The 24,448-nt window shown below is 42.9% G+C and overlaps 3 protein-coding genes across 8 annotated transcripts in view; 1 reads left to right on the top strand and 2 right to left on the bottom strand.

The window, feature by feature from the left end:
• The window catches only part of LOC147200532 (myosin-11-like), a 28,706-nt gene extending 17,259 nt beyond the window's left edge, over positions 1 to 11,447 (top strand). For 2 of the 3 annotated variants that reach the window (XM_086121070.1, XM_086121069.1), the window contains 25 exons: positions 642 to 763; positions 859 to 928; positions 1,009 to 1,169; positions 1,632 to 1,740; positions 1,843 to 1,974; positions 2,168 to 2,374; positions 2,495 to 2,632; positions 2,712 to 2,835; positions 2,924 to 3,095; positions 3,337 to 3,549; positions 3,702 to 3,846; positions 3,933 to 4,139; positions 4,227 to 4,331; positions 4,412 to 4,564; positions 4,661 to 4,909; positions 5,018 to 5,230; positions 5,386 to 5,598; positions 5,690 to 5,851; positions 6,196 to 6,324; positions 6,804 to 6,892; positions 6,964 to 7,087; positions 7,171 to 7,379; positions 8,596 to 8,704; positions 8,803 to 8,975; positions 9,836 to 11,447. In XM_086121070.1, the coding sequence (XP_085977196.1) occupies positions 642 to 763; positions 859 to 928; positions 1,009 to 1,169; positions 1,632 to 1,740; positions 1,843 to 1,974; positions 2,168 to 2,374; positions 2,495 to 2,632; positions 2,712 to 2,835; positions 2,924 to 3,095; positions 3,337 to 3,549; positions 3,702 to 3,846; positions 3,933 to 4,139; positions 4,227 to 4,331; positions 4,412 to 4,564; positions 4,661 to 4,909; positions 5,018 to 5,230; positions 5,386 to 5,598; positions 5,690 to 5,851; positions 6,196 to 6,324; positions 6,804 to 6,892; positions 6,964 to 7,087; positions 7,171 to 7,379; positions 8,596 to 8,704; positions 8,803 to 8,975; positions 9,836 to 9,962 (3,855 nt within the window). In that variant the 3' untranslated portion in view covers positions 9,963 to 11,447. The other variant, XM_086121071.1, reaches the window with a different exon arrangement.
• Positions 11,448 to 11,802: 355 nt separating this feature from the next.
• LOC147200531 (nuclear distribution protein nudE homolog 1-like) lies at positions 11,803 to 16,152 on the bottom strand. Of its 2 annotated transcripts, none has more exons than XM_086121072.1 (9): positions 16,083 to 16,152; positions 15,566 to 15,689; positions 15,246 to 15,399; positions 14,278 to 14,426; positions 14,065 to 14,201; positions 13,245 to 13,421; positions 13,070 to 13,155; positions 12,826 to 12,980; positions 11,803 to 12,620 (listed from the first exon to the last, which is right to left on the bottom strand). In XM_086121072.1, the coding sequence occupies exons 2-9, from the start codon at positions 15,649 to 15,651 to the stop codon at positions 12,527 to 12,529; spliced, it is 1,038 nt and encodes a 345-aa protein (XP_085977198.1). In that variant the 5' UTR covers positions 15,652 to 15,689; positions 16,083 to 16,152; the 3' UTR covers positions 11,803 to 12,526. The 2 variants fall into 2 exon arrangements, with proteins under 2 accessions (XP_085977198.1, XP_085977200.1); XM_086121074.1 differs by having other exon boundaries at positions 13,070 to 13,140; positions 16,083 to 16,151.
• A 999-nt stretch (positions 16,153 to 17,151) lies between these two features.
• Positions 17,152 to 23,207, bottom strand: LOC147200530 (pannexin-1-like). Of its 3 annotated transcripts, none has more exons than XM_086121112.1 (6): positions 22,848 to 23,207; positions 21,044 to 21,165; positions 20,633 to 20,838; positions 18,437 to 18,941; positions 18,221 to 18,371; positions 17,152 to 18,131 (listed from the first exon to the last, which is right to left on the bottom strand). In XM_086121112.1, exons 1-5 carry the CDS (start codon positions 23,026 to 23,028, stop codon positions 18,231 to 18,233), a joined length of 1,155 nt encoding a protein of 384 aa, XP_085977238.1. In that variant the 5' UTR covers positions 23,029 to 23,207; the 3' UTR covers positions 17,152 to 18,131; positions 18,221 to 18,230. The 3 variants fall into 3 exon arrangements, with proteins under 3 accessions (XP_085977238.1, XP_085977239.1, XP_085977241.1); XM_086121113.1 differs by having other exon boundaries at positions 17,152 to 18,127; XM_086121115.1 differs by having other exon boundaries at positions 21,740 to 22,978.
• Positions 23,208 to 24,448: the final 1,241 nt, after the last annotated feature.

The following is a 24,448-nucleotide window of genomic DNA, read 5'->3' as shown; positions in this document are numbered from 1 at the left end:
GTGGTTCCAACTTTCTGGGAACATTTTGTAGTTCAGTGACCTCAGTAACCTCTGACCTCTCAAATGACTTCATGAAGATACAACATTTACATGGTTACATGCATGACTAAATTTTACTAAATGTCTCCCCGGAGGAGAGGAAGATGTTTCGAGTGTGCCCCTGAATTTTGTCAATATATTGTTTTTATTTGTTTTTACAATGTGCACGTGTCCCTCTACAGCAGGAGTCACCAACCTTTTTGAAATAGAGAGGTACTTTTTGGGTACCGATTAACAAAAAGGGCTACCAGTTTGATCCGCACTCAAGTTTGCTAGGATTATTTTGAATAATGTTATTGATGTATGTTGTTATACACATTTATATGAAGACACTCATCATGTAAACAATTTCTCACAATAATTAGGAAACAGCTGATATCGAACACTGCATATATTTTTTTAAATTTCTAAATCTCTGCCAGTGTTTGCATTTTCATATGATCACTTCTACAACATTCCTCGAAAATCACCTTGTCCCATCACTGGTGAACTTGACTTAAGCAGGCCTGTGGGCTACTTGGGTGGTCCTTCGGTGACCCTTGTTCTGCAGTATATCAAGTCTTTAAATATGTCACTGATCTTACAAGTTATTTTCTCCTCAGGCGGGGAAGCTGGATGCCAACCTGGTTCTGGAGCAACTCAGGTGTAACGGCGTGCTGGAGGGGATTCGAATCTGCCGACAAGGATTCCCGAATCGAATTGTCTTCCAGGAGTTTCGCCAGCGGTGAGTTAGATCAGATGTGCCTGTACCTAAACAGTATTGTGCCACTGCATGCATTTTGTATTCAAATATCGTTTCTGTAAACCCTTTCCTTATAGCTATGAGATTCTGGCAGCAAGTGCCATTCCCAAAGGTTTTATGGATGGAAAACAAGCTTGCTGCCTCATGGTAAAGTGGTATTATTCAGTCAATAATTGCTGCTTTGAATTTAAGGTCACAATGAGAGCTATCAATGTCCTTCAATATAGATCAAACATCTGGACCTGGATCCAAATCTGTACAGAATCGGGCAGAGCAAGATATTTTTCCGCACAGGAGTTTTGGCCCAGCTGGAGGAGGAGAGAGACTTGAAGATAACTGTGATCATCATTGCCTTCCAGGCCCAAGCTCGAGGCTTCCTGGCGAGAAAGTACGTACATGCAAGCTCTCACAAATGTTTCACAGCCAACGACTTGTAGCATGATGCTAATGTCTAGTCAAGATTGCGTTCAGTTGTAATGAATCACTACCAATGAAATTTTCATCAGGTCTTATCTGATTTGAACAAAAAGTAGCTATGTGCATGCAAGGTAAGAGCTTGTAACATCAGCAGACCTAATCCAGCCTGCCCATTTGGCAGCAATTTAAATTGGGATGGAAAATCCCATGAAACATTTTCAGACGCTTTCCTCTGTGGTATCTCATTAAATCTGTTCTGTTGGATTGGGGAAAAAGTTAATAGGTTCAATTTTGGGATTTGCACTGATTTGACAAATATTTTCATGTTGGATGAGGTCCTGGTATAAGTGATGGTATTTGGTGTGTGAATGTATTGTACCATAAATGATATTATGACGGTAATGATGGTATTTGTTTTGTTGACCACTTAAAGGGCATTTGCAAAGAGGCAGCAGCAACTTACAGCCATGAAAGTTATTCAAAGGAATTGTGCCGCCTACCTCAAACTTAGAAACTGGCAGTGGTGGAGACTCTTCACAAAGGTCAGCATGTCCTTCTAGGCCCACGTAACTTGGGTTCTTCTCCTCTATCGTTAGAGTTCTTGATATTTTATATTTATACCACTTTCCTCCACTCCGCAAAAGGTTAAGCCTCTTTTGCAAGTGACACGTCAGGAGGAGGAGATGAGTCTAAAGGAGGAAGAGCTGCAGAAATCAAAAGAAAATGCTGCAAAGTATGAATCAGAGCTGAACGAGATCACCTTGAAGCACACAACGGTAAATGATAAATGACACAAATGAAGAGGTTTAAATTCCATGACAATTGACATCCCATTCTCGTTTGATGTACTGTCTATTCATCCATTTTTTAACATTTTGCCAACCAAGCCCAAGACAGATTGCCACTCAGTTGCAGGGTTGCTCCATTTCAAGTGTTCAAACTGACTCTGATTTTGACTGTTTGTTTCAGATTTTGGAGGAGAGAAATGCGCTGCAGGAGCAACTTCAGGCTGAGACAGAGTTGTATGCGGAAGCCGAGGAGATGAGGGTGCGTTTGTCAGCTAAGAAGCAGGAATTGGAGGAAATCCTCCATGAGATGGAGGCAAGACTGGACGAAGAGGAAGAACGTTCTCAGACATTGCTGGTGGAAAAGAAAAAAATGCAACAGCAGATGCAGGTAGTGAATTTGGCTTTCTTCTTCTGGTGTGTCCACTGTTGCTGTCAGTTATCTGATATCGAGCTTTCCAAGGAAAAGCAAGCATGCACACAGTATCTTGTTATTGCCTTGTTGGTGTAGGAATTGGAAGAACATTTAGAAGAGGAGGAGGATGCGCGACAAAAGCTGCAGCTGGAGAAGGTCACTTGTGAAGGAAAGATCAAAAAGCTTGAAGATGACATCCTGGTGATGGAAGATCATAACAACAAACTGCTGAAGGTAAATGAGAACACAAACAATGAAGTTGAAGTGCTAGTTTTGGCTCAGCGATTGAGACACGTGCATTTTCATTTTGTAGGAGAGAAAGCTGATGGAGGAGAGGGTAGCAGACTACAGTGCTAATCTGGCTGAAGAAGAGGAGAAGTCAAAGAACCTCACCAAACTGAAAAATAAACACGAGTCCATGATATCAGAACTGGAGGGTGATCACTGTTTAGAAACATCACAATTTACAGCCCTATCCTATAACCGATAGCCTGTTGGGTAATTTGCCTTTTGCTCTCCTTCCAGTCCGACTGAAGAAGGAAGAAAAGACTCGGCAGGAACTGGATAAGGTGAAGCGTAAATTAGAGGCCGAGTCAAATGATCTTCAGGAGCAGGTAGCGGACCTGCAGGCCCAGATTGCTGACCTCAAAGCCCAGCTGGCAAAAAAAGAGGAGGAGCTACAGAATTGTTTGGCCAGGTCAAGTCTCATTATGAGTTCTTTATCAAATGGTCTGTATTTTAACATGGGCAGAATCAAAACAAAGCAACATCTCCTTTTGAAATGAACAGTCTTCTGAAATTGTCTGGGACAGCTCACAATTTACAGGGCAAAGAATGATGCATGTTATCCAATGAGCATCACTTTTATGAACCATGACACTTGACAATAACTCTAATTAAATTACCAGTGTGTTTAACAAGGTTCCTCCTTTGTATAGATTAGAAGATGAGACAGCTCAAAAGAACAACGCTCTAAAGAAAATCCGTGAGCTGGAGGGCCACATCTCTGACCTGCAGGAAGACCTCGACTCTGAGAGAGCAGCCAGGAACAAAGCAGAAAAGATCAAACGTGACTTGGGAGAAGAGTTGGAGGCTCTGAAATCAGAGCTTGAAGATACCCTGGACAGCACTGCAACCCAGCAGGAACTCAGGTCACACAGACTTTCACAAAAACCTACATGCAGTGAAAGCAAAAGCAAAAAAAAAAAAACGATGTTTAGACACAAATGAGGAGAAGCCAAGTGTCACTTTCTTCTCCCTAGTACAAAGTAGAGTCGATATAATCTCGTCGTCTGTTCTGCAGAGCCAAACGTGAGCAGGAGGTGACCTTACTGAAGAGAGCCATAGAGGAGGAGAACCGGACCCATGAAGCCCAAATACATGAAATGAGACAGAAACACACCCAGGCTGTGGAGGAGCTCACAGAGCAACTGGAACAGTCAAAACGAGTAATGATTTGTAATCGATTTATTTGATGTGCGTAATGTACGGCTGCCTTGTTTAAAATAAAGCAAAAACATGCCTCCACGACCAGGTCAAGTCAAACTTGGAGAAGGCCAAACAAGCATTGGAGAAGGAGACATCTGAATTAACCATGGAGGTGCGCTCGCTCACTCAAGCCAAACAAGACGGGGAGCACAAGAGGAAGAAGTTGGAAGGTCAAGTGACAGATTTACAATCCCGCTTCAGTGACAGTGAGAAGCAGAAAGCTGAACTGGGAGAACGCTGCTCTAAGATCACTGTAATTGGCTTTACGAAGTCTATCCTAATCATGTAAAACTGTAGAAATCCATAAAAACACATGCTCACCCCCCCCCCCCCCAAACAGGTTGAACTGGAGAGTGTGACAAATCTACTGAATGACGCTGAGGGCAAGAACATCAAACTGAACAAAGACGTTTCCAGTTTTAGCTCCCAACTCCAGGATACACAGGTCACTGCAGTTGAACTTCAGGATTCAGATAGTAAGCAGCAGGGTTTCGTTCTGACCTTTGACCTGCTTGGCACCCACAGGAGTTGCTAGCTGAGGAGACGCGACAGAAGCTGCAGTTCTCTACGAAGCTTCGACAGGCAGAGGACGACAAGAACAGTTTACAGGAGCAGCTCGAAGAGGAGATGGAGGCCAAAAGGAATGTTGAGAGACACGTTTCCACCCTCAACATCCAGGTCGGAGATGAGTTTACACCTAGACTGATGTTTGAGATGGTATCAAAATGTTGTCAAGCAATCCAAACAGTGCATTTCCTTCTTCTTCTTTGACAGCTGTCAGATGCAAAGAAAAAGCTGGAGGAAATGTGCGGAAACGCTGAGCTACTGGAAGAAGGCAAGAAACGCCTGCAGAGAGATTTGGAGGCAGCCAACACCCAGTTTGAGGAGAAAGCTTCTGCCTATGACAAATTGGAGAAGACTAAAAACCGCCTGCAACAGGAGCTGGAGGACACACTGATGGATCTCGACAACCAGAGGCAGAATGTTTCAAACCTCGAGAAGAAACAAAAGAAGTTTGACCAGGTTTGTCCACGTTGTTATTGTTGCCATTGTACCGCTATATCGTACCTGACGAGCTTTGTTAAAGCTTTGACATATTGTGTCATTTACTTGTGGTTATTTGGCCTCCAGATGCTGGCAGAGGAGAAATCTATCTCGAGTAAATACGCAGATGAGAGAGACCGAGCCGAGGCTGAGGCCAGAGAGAAGGAGACAAAGGCTCTGTCCCTGACCAGGGCTCTGGATGAGGCCCAGGATGCCAGAGAGGAGCTGGAGAGAGCCAACAAAGCCCTCAGGGTGGAAATGGAGGATCTGATCAGCTCAAAGGATGATGTTGGGAAAAATGTACGGGCTAGGATTCAGAATGTCGTTGAATGCATCATCACCGCCTTGCTGTCGACAGTGCTTCTCTCGCCCACGCTCAGCTAGGATGAGCTCCGGCTTACCCTCGAGCCTAAATAGAATCAATGGTTGTGAATTTGATGCTACGTTGTTGTCAGGTCCATGAGCTGGAGAAGTCCAAGCGAGGCTTGGAGGCCCAGGTGGAGGAGATGAAAACTCAGCTGGAGGAGCTGGAGGATGAGCTCCAGGCGGCCGAGGATGCCAAACTGCGTCTCGAGGTCAACATGCAGGCCCTGAAGGCCCAATTTGAGAGGGATCTGCAAGGGCGTGATGAGATGGGAGAGGAAAAGAAGAGACAGCTGGTCAAGCAGGTGAACAAACACATTTGTCTCCCTTGCAGCGTCTATCCCCGAAAGTTACTCCGGTGACATCAGAAATGGAGATACTTTGCGCACCTTGCAGGTCCGTGAGTTAGAGACCGAGCTGGAGGATGAACGTAAGCAGAGGGCCTCAGCAGCAGCAGCCAAGAAGAAGTTGGAGACGGACATGAAAGATCTGGAGGGCCAGATCGATACAGCCAATAAGGGACGAGATGAAGCCATAAAGCAGCTCCGAAAGATTCAGGTGAGAGCTAAATAATGGCCGGAATATTTGAACTCAATTTGGTGAAGCTTCTGGGTACAAACAGGTGTTGGCCTTTGCTGTGTGAAAATTGACATCCTCTCCCCTATCTCCCCGCTCATGGTTTTACCTCTTTGCACTCGGGCTCCTGTTTTCTTTGCCCAACAGAAGTAGAAGACTTATTTACCGAACATTTAATGTGTTCAAAAAGCAAGGGCCTTCCCCAAATCGATTTTGAAAGTTGTCTAAATTTTCCAGTCGAAGGATTTAAGGCCGTCATGGGTACATGTGTGTAAATAAAACATGCTGTACTGATGCTGATGTGTGCGATTCTCCTTTTTCGCCAGGCCCAAATGAAAGATTTCCAGAGGGAGCTGGAGGATGCCCGTGCTGCCCGTGAGGAAGTGCTGACGACGGCGAAGGAGAGTGAGAGGAAAGCCAAGAGCCTGGAGGCCGAGTTGATGCAGCTGCAAGAGGTAATACCGGTGGCAGGCAACAAGACTATGGAATGCTTTTGAGCACTTATTCAGTGTCCTACCGGTGCTCTCAATTATCTTTATCCGCACTACTAATACATTTCGGCACACTAGTTGAGCAACTGTCTTGTGATGTTATTTTCCATTACTGCCTTCTACGACTGTATGACATTTTTTCACACTCGTGGACACTGTAGTAGAAAAACTACAGTCCACAAATAGAACAGCGAGGGCACACTCGTACAGCAACTGTCTTCCAAGAGACATTTTTTCCATTGCCGGCTTCCTCTACGACATGATGTCTGCAGAAATGTCATACAAGTGAGGACAAAGAGCATACTAGTACATGGACAACTCAGTGGACCGCCAGGATAGCAAATAATTTCCGAAAGCCCTTCCCGTAATAAGACATCATCCTGTTTGTAAGGGGGGGTGCAAAATAATGGCTCGAACCCATGTTTCATGTCATGCTTCTTTAGGAACTGGCCTCTGCTGAGAGGGCGCGGAAGCAAGCAGAGGCTGAAAGGGACGAGATGGCAGATGAGCTGGCGAGCAACTCCTCCGGAAAGTCAGTCATGTTTTGCCCTGAGTCAGAATCACATGATCCGATCTGACCACACTTGCGCTTCTCGTGTGTAGGTCAGCCTTGTCCGACGAGAAGCGCCGCCTGGAAGCTAAGATCTCCCAGCTGGAAGAGGAACTCGAGGAGGAGCAGAGCAACATGGAGATCCTCAACGACAGGCTGAGGAAGAACACGCAACAGGTTGCCGCAGAAGCAAGATCACATCAACAGCAGCCACACCAAACGGCCTGCGCACCTGGTACAAGCTTGCATTTTCCCGACAGGTGGATCAGATAAACAACGAGCTGCAAACAGAGCGCTCGGCCTCCCAGAAGAACGAGAGCGCCCGGCAACAGATGGAGCGCCAGAACAAGGAGATGAAGGCCAAGCTCAGCGAGATGGAGAACCAGGTCAAGTCCAAGTTCAAATCCTCCATCGCCGCTTTGGAGGCGAAGGTGGCCCAACTGGAGGAGCAGCTGGAGCAGGAGAGCAGGTCAGAGACGGGGAAGCTCCTAAATAAGTAAAAAATATATATATATACATATACATATATATATAGAGAGAGAGAGAGAGAGACAGAAAGAGAGAGAGAGAGAGATTAATTATCCGTCCATCATCATACGGCATCCAGAAAGTATTGTTGCCGCAATTACTTGTTGACATTATACAGCCTTTTGAAAAAATGGCCAAGCAAAATTGTAATTTTGGGATGCTAAGATAAGAAAGCCTTTATTAGTCTCGCAATGGAGAAATTCCCAATTCACAGCAGCAAAGTTATGAAAGGAAGAAGTAGAACAACAAAATATAGGAGCTGCTGGAAAGGCAGCCACTCTCGCGGCGCCATTTTGAAGTCAAAATAACACAACACAACACATAGGACACAGACAGTCGTGCAATCTTCACCACTTTTCTGCATACACTTTCTTGTCTGAAGCAGTTATAGATGAAAGAGGAGAGGATCAAAGTGTCCTTTCACCAGTGGATCAGAGATGCCATGCTGAAAATGTGCACACGTCTGCTACAAGCTAAGTTTTGAAAGCAAACATGAAGCTGTAGCGTCCATTGACGAAAAGAGATTAGTTCACTTCTCCTGTCCCACTTCTAAATGTATTCCATTTTTTAAAATTAAACTTCATTTGGACACAAGTCTTTTGCTTAAACCTTTGCTGAACTACAATGTCAGAGCAAAAACAAAGCCATGATGACCAAACAACTACCAGAGCTCCGAGACAATATTGTGGTATCCTTGCAGATCTGGGCAAGGCTCCAAAAGAATATGCTGCACTTACTGTTCCCAGAAGCACGGTGATGATTCATAGCATAACATTTTATAACTTCAACTTTAGTCAAAATGGACACTGCACATCAAACTATAAACTTTAAAAAGTACTCTGTGATTTATTTCTGCCAGAAAGAAAGCAATCAGAAAGGAAAACCAAGGACATGTTACTATTATTTTATTGATTTTGAATGATTTTTAAAAATATGACAACGTGACACAACATACTGTACGACTTTTTTTTTGTCCTGCTTTTGTAATATCGTAGCAGCAGAAAGCTAATTTTCTCACGTAAGCATGTTAAGTCCGTATTTTGATCAGCAGCTGGTCTTTAACCTGCAACTCCCGCAGTCCAATGTCAATTCCTTGCAAGACCCGCTGTCCAGTTTGACGTGAATCACATCAAAAAACATTTTGTCTTTCTTTCCAGGGAAAAGCAGGCTACTGCCAAGAGTGTGCGCCAGAAGGACAAGAAGCTCAAGGATGTGATGATGCAGGTGGAGGATGAAAGGAAACAGGCAGAACAGTACAAAGACCAGGTAGGATCACTAGTTTTCCAAGAATTTCGAGACTCCTTGCGGCAGCGGATGTGACGCACCCTTGACATGAATGCTTCCTCAATCAATTCCCCCACCAGGCCGAGAAGGCCAACACACGCATGAAGCAGCTGAAGCGGCAGCTGGAGGAGTCGGAGGAGGAGTCTCAGCGAGCCACAGCCGCCCGCAGGAAACTGCAGCGGGAGCTGGATGAAGCCACCGAGGCCAACGATGCCATGAGTCGCGAGGTCAACTCTCTCAAGAGTAAACTCAGGTGCGAATAGTTTTGTGTCATGAACAAATGATTCCTAGTTGCTGCTCTTTGCACTGCCGGAGCAGTGGGTCAAGGTTGCGTCGTAATCGATGTCATGAGGAGAGTCAAATGTACGCCTTTGAAATACACCGCTGAGCTGACAGCACATCTCGGACAACACTAGAAAAAATTCAATTCCATCATCCTGCCTGCTATACGCTTACTGATTTCTTCATTAGATGCAACTGCACAATCTGCGAAGACACAAGTGTAGCGGTAATATTGTTCAAGGTCGATAGACAGCGATGTATTTCTTTTGTTTGTAGTTTGCAGTGGTGAAATTATAGAACTGCACTGCATCCTGCCGAGAACTGTTTCGAACGCGGTTACCTTATTTTGCCTCCTGCAAAGAAGTTTTACAATTGTTTTTCATACAGCTCCTTGAGTGGATGAAAACATTTTCTGGTAACGTACACAGTAGTACCTCAAGTCACCTCTCCAGGCAATACAAACGTGTTTATTTTTGTATTCCAGAGGCTACCTCTAATTGAAGAAGTAACACAGCAGGTACCGATACATCTAAAAGTTACTCTCTCCTCATTATCTCAAAGAAATCCCCAACTTCTATTCATTTCCAATGCACACTTTTCCTTCCAGCTTATTGAGCCCGAGAGAATTTGTCAACAGCTTTCAAATTGAAAACATCCCTTCTTCAGCTTTTCTGAAATGCCATAAACAGTCAAATATGTACAGTATGTTCCATGCACGTTACCTGCGTACCGCCTTTTTTTTCCTTCACCATGTGACACACCCGAAGGAAAACAGCTCAGCAAACTTCTTTCATGTCCCCGCTGTTTCTTCTTGTGCCGGTGACTTTTCAGGCGTGGGAACGAGCCCTCCTTTGGCAGCACACCTCGGCGTTTAGGTGGAGGCCGGAGGGCAGTTGAGGATGCGTCTGAGGAGGAGGCGGACTCCCAAAGTGACTTCAACGGAAAGTCAGCAGACTGAGAGATGAGACGTCAACGAAGCGGATTTTAGAATCTCCCGACAATACTGCCTCTTGAAAATGGAGGTTAACTTTTTACACCCTCCCCCCAATCACCCTAGTTCACCCTGACTTCAAAATACACTGTACCTGGCCAAAGAAAAGTTACACATTGTTTTGTTTGGCTGCCATTAGCCTTGAATTCACATTCACTTGTTCGCATTTAAGTAAGTTCATGCAATTTCACAACATTTTCTGCCACGCAGAAATGTATTTTCAGACAAGCTCTTGTATTGACTATGGGAGAGCTGTCAAAGGTCCTCATTGGGTGAAGGTATCAATCATGTGTGAAAAGGTTTTAGTATTTGTGCCAAATGGTACCCGTCATTTTGGAATGTGCCCATGGAAGAAAAGAAAAAAACAATCCATCAATATTAAAACATGTCCATTCAGCAAATTCATGTAGTCAGCTGATCTCATATTTGGACACGAAATCTGAATATCTTATCCGCAATCTCTTGTATCTAGAATCGAGAAGCTGTTAATTGCATCAGTTAGGGTTAAACATCAAATATTTCTCCTGTAATTATCTGATGCACTGCTTTAATCTCGATGCTCAGTGCAACCCAATGTGTTTCTTTTCAAGGGGCCAGGTAGCGTATATTTTTCTGCCATTTTCAGTAGTAAACTCATCTGTCCTCTCGTTTCAGAGCACTTTTTCTTGACACAAATCGCATAGATTTAACAAAATATCAACCAAGGGGGTTATTTGGTGGCATCACGGCTGTGTGATTTACTGGTTTTATTTACACCATTTTGTGTTGCACTGAATGACTAATAATGCAACATTCTGTACGCAAAAGGTGCCGCTAATTACTGTGCTAACCTGCCAGCAGAGCCAACACTGTTGATCACCTCTTTGGATAGTCTGTCACCTTGTGGAAATGTAGAACTATTACAGCTACGTTTGTCTTCTTGCCTGTGACTGCTGTTGACCTATTAGATTGAAAATGTAGATGGGGGGTCTACACCCAGTTTGCTTTTTGTACCCAAACTAGCCTATCACATTTCTGTACGATAATTACTTCATTCTTTAACATGTAAAAGGTTATGAATGGTTTAGGGTCATATCCTTGTCAAATTTGCTGCATTTTTGAACCATTGTCAGCAACTCAATCTGCTTTCGAAAGTTTTTTCCCTGCTAATCACCCTAGACCATGGCTGCTGTCCTGCGTTAGGTCTCCGTATGACAAAACATTTGATTCAAATGATCAGGATCAGGGTTTTTCGGAGCCTGCTGATGAGGTGATTGTTTGAATCAGGGTTTTTGGCGTAGGCAGACATATAAAACATGCAGCAAAGCGGCCCTCAAAGACCGGAGTTGGACATGCCTGCGCCTGTCCCATACAGTTATGTAACCGACTGTGTTTACATTGCACAATTTCTTCCTACTAATTGTTGAACCACCTGCACACAAAAAATAAAACTCTATACCCCCAAAAAAAAAACCAACCATTTTGTTCTTTTAATGTTTAAGTGGAGGTCAGTAACTTCACAAGTCAAATTGAAGCAGTTTCACAGGATAAACAATCCAAAACAAAAGTGTTCATGGTTTGGTGCAGTGCATCAGATGAATACAAGGCACCAGGGAACCGAACGCAACAGTACATAGAGTACTTTCAGTGGTCACAGCACAGATCATTACTAAGCGGTCATACCGAAGACTCCAGTATAACCAGAAACTGCTTAAAAGGGGGGGAAACAGCTACATTAAAGCTTTATTCATTCTAATTCCGTTTCACAATCTCTCCCCAAAAAGTAGGTAAAGTGTTTTCCAATATACACAACTTAGACTACAAACAGTGCATCTCAATAACCTGATTTATTATTGCTTTTTCTTCCCCCTCCCCACAGGATGAGTCCAGAGTTATTAGGAGAGCTATTATATTACATTCAGTAGAGTGAGTGTGCTAATCAAAATTAAACAGTCACGTCCAATCAAGAAAATGTGGAGGAAGGCAGCATTGGCTTAAAACCGAACCCCGGCAGCATCATTTTTCTAAATTATCTCCAAAATCAAGCTCCGCGGCATCACACAGATGCAAATTAAATGATGCCACTGTTGATTAGTCCTAATGTTTATGTTTCAAAGATTAAAAGCAAAACTAAAATATTGTGAAAAATATATATTTCCCTTATCACAGCTTTGGTTTGTACTTAAACAGCAACTTGGTATTGTTGTTAGGTCATTTAATGGTCCTGATATTCGGGTCCCTCACGTGTTTGTGACGTTTGTTAAATGGTAGTGATCCCTCACATTCAGGCCGCAAGTCAATACAGCGTTGTTTTGAAGCTCCTCGTCACATGGACATGAGTGAGCATGGATGTTAACGCTTATGAAACGGTGCTTTGCGTCCCATGATGTGGTGTGATATAATACGAATGTGTCTTAGGCAGCAGAATTCCACATATCATCTGGAGCGAGGAGCAAAGAAACCGGGCTTCAGGTTCAACGAGCTCAATGTTCATAGTTCAGTTGTGACGGGGAGGGAGTTGGTGCGAGGTGAAGGAAGGAGGTGCGGTTTCCTCACAGCAGCATCTTGACTCCACCTTGTGGAGACTGCGCACCTTGAGAGACACCCCGCGGAGGCGCTGGTCCAAACTCTAACCGCTTCACTAAACTACGTACAAGACAAGCACAAATACTTGTAAGACATCCTCATCTTCGATTCGTCGATGTCATTGCATCATTCATTTCCTCATCGTTAAATGACAATTGCAACATTGAAGAGAAAAAAAAATCGCATCTGGATTTGTTTTTAAAGTCGTTCAGCCCTAGTTTAAACTGCATAAAAGCAAGGTTAAATGGTTCTGAATCCCTCTCACCTGTCATACTGTGGCGGAGGGCTCATGCTGCTGGCTTGGATGTCAGCCCCCCCATCTAGACCACATGGACTAGCATGTGCGGGTGGCAGCACCACTCGGGTGCTCGATGTGTCGTACGCAAAGTCTCGACATGAGGCCAGCTTGGACTCCAGATTCTGACACACCACAAATGCATGAATCACAAACTTCAGAATGATACGAACATGGCGCAGTACAGCAGTAATGAGACAAATGCATCTCCTACCCCAACTTTTCTCAGCAGCTCCCCAACAATGTTCAGTGCAGATATTCTTGCAGATGTTGTGAGAGGAGTACCTGTTAAACCATCACCTGACACATGAAAAACAATCGGTGGAAAAAAAAAAAAAATACGGAGCATATCATTAATTCTTTCGTAAAACATAAGTATCCCTATTCACCTCGCCAGATGCTGGATGCAGGGGGTGTGGCAAACGAGCTGGATGGCTTAGACGGAGTAACTGGGGTGGTGGGGTTGCTAGCTGAGGGGCACGGAAGGTCTGGTCGATCGGGGTCTTTGCACATGCTGCTGGATGGCCGCCTTTCCTTCTGACGCACAGCCAGTTCCTGCCGAAGATCTGCGTCAAACAGGACAACCAAAAGGAAAGTTGGACAGCCTTAAATGTGCAAACTCGAGAGTGTCAAGTCAAATGCCTTTGACATTGGTACAATCCGGAATTTGTCAAAACCTTCCTGGAGTCCAAGACAACTTTGGAGATCTCGTATAAGGAGACTTCAGCTCAGTGAGCATCTGAAAGAATAAATACTTGTTTTGCGTTTTCTTTGTCATGCCAACACCGACGGCAAAGTGTGTGAGCGAGTGTGAATGTGACCAAAGAACCCGTTTGCATTGCAGAAGTGCAACAAATGAGACCATCCACTTTGAGAAGTAAGCTTTTTATCCACTTCTCAGTGACCTTTAAGGAATTTGGTTGCCTTTCTGTGGTACCTTGTACAAGTTTAATTAATTTTGTGACTAAGCTCAAAACTCAATTGATGAATATTCAAATTTATGCAATTAATATCAGTCAGTGAAATACCATTCATCTGTTCCAGCCTCCTCTGAAATAAAAAAAAGCAAGCTTTTCCAACAAATCTGTTGAAATGTAGCACACTGTATACTCAACATTCATTGCGACTACTTCATCAGCCAGGACACGACAACGGATCTTGTCTAATAAGGCTGAAATTGAAGCCCACTGAGACAGCTCATGTGTTTACCTCTGGCTTCATCTTTGAGCCTCTGAACAGACTCGAGCAGGTTCTCCTTCTCATCCAGCTCGCTCTCGAGAAAAGCATTCCTCTCGATGACATGGTTCATCTTCTGCTCAAAGTCCTCCAGAGACATGATGGTAGCCCTGTAGAGCAACTGAGATGATCACTGTGGCCCTGTGTATGTATGTAAACCTATAGCATTGAGTTTTAAGTACTGACCTTTTGGTTCGCTCAAGGTCATCATTGGACTGTTCTAGTTCTCTGATATATTTCTGCAGGTGATCTTTAACTGCTGTTGTCTCTGCCAGAGTTTCCTCCAGGTTGGAGATATGCTTAAAATTTTCAGTGTACTGACTCTCAAATTTCTCCTGCAAAAAATATTTTTGAGATGTTCTGTGATCTATCATCTGGCAAAAATAGGTTGTGATTTTATTAGTTGTTGTTTTTTTTTACACTCAACATCTCTGTTGCAATGATAAGGAAAAAAAATGCCTATCAAACTACTATACAAGTGTAACCACAGTCTTCAGCATCTGCTTCTACTTTCGAGTACAATGAGCAACATTTTTGCCAATTTTCTGACGGATTTTATGGACCAAAACAGTAATTGAACAGTAATTGAATCATAATCAATGTTTATCCATTTGCTGCACTTTCAATTTGAAATATATCCTGTTCTCCAATAAAGGGATGGAAAATCTGATTTGTGAATTAATTGAGCAAATTAGTCAGTCTTTAAATCAGGGACGATGCTAAGATTTGTCATCTGTGGGCTTGTGAAGTCACAGTGCGCTGAAATGAACAAATGCAAGGAAATGCAGATCTGAAAGGTGTTTTATCTTTCCTAACTTGTCAGTAAAATTCAAGTTCATAAAAAACTATGATGATGAACATATCCCTGCTGATGCATCGTGTTGCATCGCTTTGGATTTGAAATCAGCACGGCTTTTGCGTAGAAGATAAAGACTATGGAGAGAATCCTGGCCAAAACAAAACAAAAAACTAACAAATGCATGTAAAAAAATTCACATCACCATATGACAGCTTGTTAGTACAAATAATTGTAAGTTGGGTCACTCTCAGGTCACAACTGACTGCATTCAGATACGGTCTGCTATCAGTTTGATCATCAATGCAGCATTTCGACAACTGTTATCATCCAATCCAGTTTCACGTATCAATCAAACCTTAATGTTTTCCAGTTCCAGGCGGAGTCTGCTGTTGTCTTGTAGCAGCTCCTTGTTCCGAGCTTCACAGTGCTTTAGCTCAGTTTCCAGCTCTGCTTCATAGTCTCGACTCATCTGCTGAAACTCCTGCAGCTCTTCCTGAACTTCATCTGCCCTAAAGACATCGCGTTTCCAAAACAAGATCAACCTCCAAGCATCACTTATGACTGTTACATTCAAGATGAAGACAAGAGCGTTTGAGTGAATGAGTATCAGAAAACCATATCATAATAATCTATGAAAGGCGGTGTTTGTACGGGATTAGCGATGAACTATATTACCTCTGTTGGTGTCCATTCGCTTGCTCCTTCCAGAAGCGCAACTCCTCTTGCTGGGTGGCAAAGTTGCGTGTTGCTGGATCGCCCATGCCTCAGGGTGCTCGGGTGTATGGGTCCGTGCTAAAACCTGCATCCCACAACACGCTTACCAATGTTTTTATCTCACAACACCGTCACTGCTGTTTGCTGATGCTAACAAGCTAATAGAAGTAGAGATATCCACATAACATTTGCCACAATGGTTCACGTTTAACACATAAAGTAAATGTAAAACATAGGGAAATGTTGACAAGTGTTTGGAAGAGATGATGATTGTTCAAATTACAAGTAAACATGCTTAGCCAGTACATTAATCAAGCTAAACTATCAGGCTATCCCAAGATAAGGAAAATTGATGTTTTAAATAGAGTTACCTGCATGCAAGGGAAATGTTAAAAGGTATTAAAATTTATATTTATAGTCCTGGTTAGGAGTTCTCATGCACTTTTTCTTGTAATGTGTGTAGCTCGAACAAACTTACTTTAGCTCGCTCCCCGCCAGCTCAAAACTACACTGCCGTTTCATTCAGCGACCAATAAATTACAAACTAAGCTTGAAATCGGAGACGCGATTGGTCGAGGCGAAGAGCGACAACAAGCGACTACCCAATCATTTTTATAGCTGTAGTGGAGGAGTCGTTCTGACGTAACGGCTCCAATGGGGGGGGGGGGGGGGGCTTCCAAAGACATAAGTAGAGACCCTTTGGCTGGTTGAGGACATGCAGACCTTGCCGCCATCTTGAACCGGGCTCTCATAACGTCACTGTACTTAAATTTTTCGTGAAGGACTTCTGAGGTTGAAAGACGCCGTAGTATTGCGTTGCTGACAGTTGTACGGCTTAAATGTCTCGCTTGTTTTGGCGCATTGTCCATGTGTTTCTGTCGGGAAGCAAAAGATAATAAGAATAAGAAAACCTTTATTCGTCTCACAGTGGAGAAATTCCCAATGTATTTGCACAGTATTGAATAGTATATAAATAATCTAGATAATACTATACATCTACAATCAAACACATTAATATATGTATATATATTAATGCATATTTTATAAGAGTGGGTACATGCGGGTCTCGCATCTAACTAGTGTCTGTTGGACTGCTAACTATTTCATTAAAGTAAACCTTATTGAATGAAGAAACATTTTCAAAGCACACCGTTTGTTTTGTATTGCATCCACTTGTCTGACGATTTCAACAAAATAAAACGCATGAAAATCGCTTAAAAATTCAGCGATTTGTGATGAAATTGAGGCGAGGGACCACAGCGGGACTACCGGTTCAACGTGACGACCACGCTGCAGGTAGCTCCTATTCGCTCTTCTTGTCCAGGCTCTATCTAGTGTTGTATAAAGGGGTATCAGTGGGATATTTTATGAGATCAACATCGCTATTATTCGCATGGTTCTAAAAATTCAGTGATCGGTGTATTTAGCAATAACGAACAGTTTGGAGTCATCTTTCAAGGGTTGTGGAGTGAAATAAATGTGTGCGAGACAGCATATATTTCCTTGTATACTGTACTGGATTTGGTAATGAAAATGCCATTACAGTGAATAACAGTTTTATTGAGCGTCCAGTATAAACTGGCCATTTAACGCATTTCATTTCCATAATAATGTAATGTCCAATACTGTACCAGGATATTTTTTTAACATGCACATATTGTTCGTGGAATTTTACATGTCTGAAGAAATCTATCATTTTTAACATCCCATCAAGGCTGTAGTTGTTACAGTGCAAGTAACAAATGTTCCGTTTTTGTCTCCTAAGATTGAATATAGCGCTGTCCAAATATAAAATAAAGAAATCAACATTATTAATCAAGTAATGCTATGGGCTCTTAGCTACAAAGTACAGTGGAAATACACAACATATAAGTTACAGGAAAGTTTGTAACAGAAGTATTGCTCACATTCACAAATGCTAAAAAGGCATTTTACAATATGCTTGAGAAAAGCAATGTGTCATAAAATACCAAAGAAAATGTATTTAGAAAAATTATCTATAAAACCTTGACTTCATCACTGTCTAGATTAGAACAAACGAGAAAGACTGAACACATAAAGGACACTTTAAGACCGATTTTGTGTTATACAACAGTTGTGTTATTACAGTAAACAACATTTAAGTGCAGTGACTGAAAAAAAGAGAGAAACTTGTGAAAACCAACCAAATGTATGTACGTGCCAGCATGTTCAGATGATGATAAGTACTTCAAAGGTCTTTTGTGACCGGGAGGCCACAACCGATCTTTAAGCCCCAGACCTCTGAAATGTGAGGCCGTCATGTAAAACCCTGCAGCCGGAGGCATATGATGTAATAAACCTGTTGCAAATGTAATTGGTGGCTTTTTCTCATAATGAATTAGGTGTAAATAATGGAAAAGAATGTCAATTCAAGTAATTCTAAGAGATGAAAATACATTGTATGAGTTACTGTAATTTAAATTCATCACATTTCAAACCACCAGTGGAGATCAGGTCAGTTGTTGTTCACAGCAGGACTTGGTTAATGAGGTAGACAGCGCTCTACCTTGGAGTACAAAGTGATACGTTAATATATTGCACCTTGAGGATGTGGACTCATACTGTACTCTTACTTGTTACTATATTCTTGCGTACCTCAACGGGATTATGATGTCACTTCTTTATCTTTGTTTCGAGGGCATGCCTTCTTACAATCCAACACATCTGTCTTCACCTGGCCCAGAGTTCGCAGTACGCACATGGTATCAAAGCCCTCCTCAGCAGCTTCTTGCAATAACTCCAGCACCTATTAATTTGGCGTGTGAAATGAGTTCAACTTTAAATTGTTATTATTGTTCCAAACTGACTCACCTGCAGGCACTTGAAGGATTTCAGTTCACTTAGGTTTTCCTGTAGAAAGAGCAGATATATGCTGAGGTCATTGTAGAAGGGAGTGATGACCCCCAAAGCTCCAAAGCCTGGCAGCATCTCATAAGGCCGGAGGAAGTTGGAACTCTGACGTGCAGGTCCAACAGCGGCGTACACCACCATTGGGGCGAGTAGCGCATATACCCCGAGGTTGATGTAGCTGAGAAGCCGGAAGACTCCCACTGCCACGAGCTTACACTGGACTGCTGAGGGTACCCTGCTGTCATTGGTCAGCACCCCTGTGCGCAGGTCACAAGGAAATTCATCCGTAAGGGAGGCCAGGCGGATGTAGTATCCCAGGTAGAGGCAGGCGAGCAGCAGGATGAGTAGAGTCAAGCCCCGGCATGCCAAGTACATGATGACGAGGCGGTGAGAGAACCGCTTGGTCTTTAGGTACTGCTCAACTAAAGGGTATTTAAAACAACCCTCAGCCAGCTCCAGAGCATTGCTACAAAGAACACACAAAAAAATGTTTTAAACCATACACTCCCAGTGTAAACAAGTGAATTAAATACATGTGGCTTCTAGCGCATATCAAGATGCAATGTATTTTTTTTTTGATAAAGTACTTATCCCTGAGTGTTTTAATTATGGTTCTCAGTGGTGAATGCTTGCAATACATCCATCCATCCATTTTCCGAACCGCTTGATCCTCACTAGGGTCGCGGGGGGGTGCTGGAGCCTATCCCAGCCGTCTTCGGGCAGTAGGCGGGGACACCCTGAATCAGTTGCCAGCCAATCGCAGGGCACACAGAGACGAACAACCATTCACGCCCACACTCACACCTAGGGACAATTTAGAGCGTCCAATCAGCCTGCCACGCATGTTTTTGGAATGTGGGAGGAAACCGGAGCACCCGGAGAAAACCCACGCAGGCCCGGGGAGAACATGCAAACTCCACACAGGGAGGCCAGAGCTGGAATTGAACCCGGTACCTCTGCACTGTGAAGCCGACGTGCTAACCACTGGACTACCGGGCCGCCCGCTTGCAATACAGTATATTCTAATACCAAAATCTGTCAACCAGTCATCTATTTTCTATACTGCTTATATACAGCTTATCATTTACAGGTCAACTGGAGCCTATATTCTGTCTGTCTTCAAGTGAAAGGTGGAGTACATGCTGGACTGGTCGCAATCGCAGGGCCCATGAGATTCATGCTGCCTGTACCCAAGACCAGGTCTACCACTATACCACTAGTGATTCATCAACCAACCAATCAATCAATCTTTATATATGTACATACCGGTAGCACCTTTCACACTTAAAAATGTAAGACAAAGTGCTTCACAGAACAAGTACTGTATAGAAAAAGACATCAAATTCCTTCCACCCGGAGCACCCCCAATTTCCTGGGCATTCCCACGCACCCCACCCCATGTGCAAAAGTAGTTTGTCTGAACAGATGTTTAGTAGACATGGTATGGGTAATAGAGAGCATACAGACCAGCACAAGGAGCGACTTGCACTTTGCCTCAGGCAGACATAGAAGGCAGGACCTCAGGTAGAAGACTGAGATCAATAGTTTTGGCAGGATAGAAAATGTTGGAAATGAATGGTGAATCTGAATTTTCCCATTCGAGTCAGAGTCATATTGTAGTCAGGCAGGAATATTTGGATACCACATCCCGTCTCCCTAACTCTGACGTGTCTACGTGGGGATTGCACATGAGTGAAAGCGCTGTACGCCTTACATTTGAGCGGCCCGCTTTGAAGTATTTGCATAGCTGTCAGCCAACTAACAGCTAGCTGAGCGCCGTCCAAGTAACAAAAGAAAGGGAGTTCGCAAACTCAAGTCAGACCTGAGAGATGAACTACCTTAGCGCTAAGGTAGGATGAGGCTAGTACAACACAAAAATGATGGATTTAAAATAGTACCAAAGAGAAAAAACATGCCGATTGCCATTGGTCAGGGCATGGCATACCTTGCATGCAAATGTTTTCTTGTCTAATATTTCAAGTTCCAGTTTCGTTTTATTCTCATTGCAGAAAAACACAATCAAATTGCACATGCCCTCGTCCGCATAAAAAACACAACAACATTCAATCATCAGCAACCTTATGGAAATACACAGAATACTGTATAACATAACATTTTTCAAATTCAGTGTGAAGATGGAAATATTAGGTCGTTTACCTCTGTGTGTCCTGTGAAACATCCTTATCCTTAGCATCCAAGGATGCCAAATTCTTTGCCAGTTTGATGGCACGATTATAAAAGCGGTCAAGCTCCTCCATTATGAAGTTGAGATCCGAGGACAGATGTGGGGCTGCAGTGAAGCGCCAGAAAAGCGCAGGGATGTATACAAATATGGCCAGCGAGAGCAGGATATATGGAAAGAACTACACAAATAAAGAGAGAGAGAGCATATAAACTTAACTTTTCGGAGTCATGATGGAACATTTCTGGAATTTGCATGTCCTCAAGCAGAGGTAATCATGAGCATTTTTGTACCATCACAAAAGATTGACATTGTGGCATTAATGGGTGCAGCAATGATGATTCCCCTTCCTGTTGTGAATGTTGTGTAGAAGGCAGGTACTGTACCTTGTGAAGCCATAATGGTGAACCGTCATCTTGTTGTTGTACTGCTGCCCAGCAAAAGGAATCCACATACGCTGCTTGTCTCCAAGAGAAGTTAGTGGGAGCAAAGCAGCTGATTTGTGTACCTGAAAAAGCACAGAGTAAGAAAGTTGAATACATACATTAAAACATTCTCTTTACACATCCAGCTGATACTAGGTGGTTGATTTATAAATATATTTATTATTGTGCTGTGCAATGGTGTTGAACTGGATTGTCCCATACTGATCTTCTTATGAGAGTATGAAAAAATCATGCATGTTATTCATTTCAATGCTTTCAATAGTCAGTTGGTGTGAATGTGAGGGTGATTACGGTAGCTGTCTGTCACTATGTAGTGTCAGCCGTGTGAGTCCAGGGCAGACCCTGGCTCAAATCAGCTTTTCTGTGACCCTGAACAGGAAAGCAATATACAAGACAGATGGATGATATAAATCAATGTAGCTACAGTATCTGCTGAGACCTTGGTTCATGCAACACAAAATAAAACTGCACTCCTACAAGGAAAAATGTGAGAACATCAAGCCTAGTACATACAAAACTATGCTGATTTGGTCACTGAAATACACAAGCTATGGTAATTGCTGTTCCTAGCCACATTGCCATGACATCTGGGCACACACACAAATAAAATATAAAACATTTATTGCCTCACCTTACCATTAAAATTATAGAGTTGGTCTCCACTTTGGATCTTCCAATCTTCTAGGAAGACATTATAAAATACGATGGCATGTGTCTGTGGGAAATTGTGTCCATTCAGTGAGAAAAACTGACCAAGTATGGTGAGACTTAGGTCAGGGTTCTCAATTTTTCCCATACCAAATTCATTATCGACCAGCTTTGATGAAGCGTGGCAGCAAAAATAGGTCTAGCCCCACAAAGCGGGAATACAATAACCATACATTTGTCAAAATGTCTTGGTAAACTGAAGAAATAGGATTGACAAGTAATTAATTATACAGGCCAGCCAGACCCATAATGACGAATTCATGAGAAAATGTGGAATGAAGCAGCAAGGCGATGCTGCTTAGATTATGTTTTAATCTGCTCAATTTGGCAATGCACGTTTGTGGGCATTACAAAAAAGTGCGGCTGAACAGTTCACGGAGGTGTGGAAATGCATGTCTTATTTTTACGATCGACGTGATATACTTCTCCATACTCGACTTCTAGACTGGGACTGGGACAAACTGCAGCTGAAACGCGTCCCGCAACTGGGCGTGATTTAAGGAAAAGGGTGGAGCATTACGTCACACTAGCATTTCATTCAAACCTCTATAAAGACACGCAAATGCTGTATTTTGTATTGCTATACGCAATGCAATATGTTTCGATTATATATTTTTTGGTTTAATTTAATTTGAAAGAAACACCATTTCCATATCTGTGAAGGAGCGACTCCCCAAGCAGCGGGGTGCGGCCCCTCTTATACTATTTTTTCTTCTTGGGAGGGGTTAAAGTGTAAAACAAATGTAAACATGTTGCCAATATGGTAATGTTATACAGTACTTAATTGTCATGAGTCATACATATTCGACTTTTGAGAAACATGAGTACCAGATGGGAGGGTGCCCCCCATTTTGACATCTGTTTGCAGCTCATTCTGTTTTGCAGCGACGTGTCTAGAGCACAGGAAAACCAAGAGCTTGCATAGCAACCCTAACAGATAGCAGGATATGTGATACAAGTTAACACCGTTATTTATCACAATTTCCACGACAACGCTGTACTCCAAAGACATGCACGCGTTTTCAGAGGAGCTTACCCACGGAAACCTCCTGAGCAAACGCGAGCGAGATAAGAAACAAAGGTAGTCCCACAGCCAGGAACGTCACTATTTTGTCTGCGGCCAGCTCCAGTCGCATTCCTTTGTATTTTGCATCCGTGGGGTCCTTCAACAAAAAGTCCGAAAAAACGTATTCTGTTGCTACGTGGGCAATCGCCATGGCGCACAAAGACAGTAATAATTGGATGAAAAAAAAGTAGCTATAGTTTAAATAATGTGCCTGAGTTAAGACGAAATAAACCAATAAGGCATCGAACTGTGAGCCGCTATTGTTCACGCATCTCCATTCACCGGTGGGATGACGGTTGAACCTGCTGTCCCGCTATTGTCGCCCCCACACCACAGACACCAGGAGCGCTAGTAATCACCAGCTGACGTCTAGATTTTAATACTATTTAGAGCAGGGGACACCAACCTTTTTGAAACTGAAAGCCACTTAGTTGCTGATTAGCGAGAAACGCCTACCTATTTGAATTAATTCTGAAACAACAAATGTGCTCAAATTATCTTGAATATTATTTATTTATTCATTCATTCATTTTCCGAACCACTTTATCCTCACTAGGGTCCCGGGGTTGCTGGAGTCTATCCCAGCTGTCTTCGGGCAGTAGGTGGGGGACACCCTGAACCGGTTGCTATTTATTACACCACCAAATTCTTCTTATTCTAATCCTTATTCTTACTATCATCATCACCATTACCACTGAGCAGCATGGTATCGACTGGTTGGCACGTCCGCCTCAGAGCACAAAGGTCATGGGTTCGATTCCTAGCCCCAGCCTTCCTGTGTGGCATTTGGATGTTCTCCCTGTACCTGTGTGGTTTTCTCCGGGTACTCTGGTTTCCTCCCACGTTCCAAAAATAATGCTTGCTAAATTATTTGCTCACTCCAAATAATCCCTAGGTGTGATTGTGAGTGTTAAAGTTTGTTTTTCAATGTGTACCCAAAGGTTTGCTGGCAATTAGTTCAGGGTGTACCCCAAAGACAGCTGGGATAGACTCCAGCACGGCTGTGACCCTTGTGAGGATGAACCAGATCAGATAATGTATTATTATTATTGTTACTATTATTATTTATTTATTTATTTTTATTGACAGGGCTACAGCTAAAAACGTGTGACATCAAACACCAAAATTGGTTGACAAATACGTTTGTCTCGAAACAGGGGGCAGGTCGATTACCCGACTAACGATGATAGGATTGTCAATTCTTAAATAATGTGTTAGTGACATTTCTAGATATTATTTAGGATTAATGATATTAATTTATGTAAAGACATTGATCATGTGAATGATTTCTCAAAGGAATCAGGAAACATAAATAATACCAATATGCAAAACTTTATTTCTACGAATCTCCACCATTGTTTCCATTTTCAAATGATAATTTATACACCATTCATAGAAAATCACAATGCCCCAGTGGACTATTTTCTCATGTGGTCCTTGGGGGCTACCTGGTATCTGCAGGCCCCACGTTGCTGACCCCTGAGTTCCAGCATCTGCTGAAATGTAGCCTACTTATAATTTACACCCAAGATTGCGTGATTTAAAATGAAAACATCCCCCAAACTATATCA

This window comes from Hippocampus guttulatus, chromosome 9, assembly GCF_054856545.1.
Source record: "Hippocampus guttulatus isolate MCC_2025c chromosome 9, RoL_Hgut_1.0, whole genome shotgun sequence".
NCBI lineage: Eukaryota > Metazoa > Chordata > Actinopteri > Syngnathiformes > Syngnathidae > Hippocampus > Hippocampus guttulatus.
This window is presented reverse-complemented; position numbering and strand designations above follow the sequence as displayed.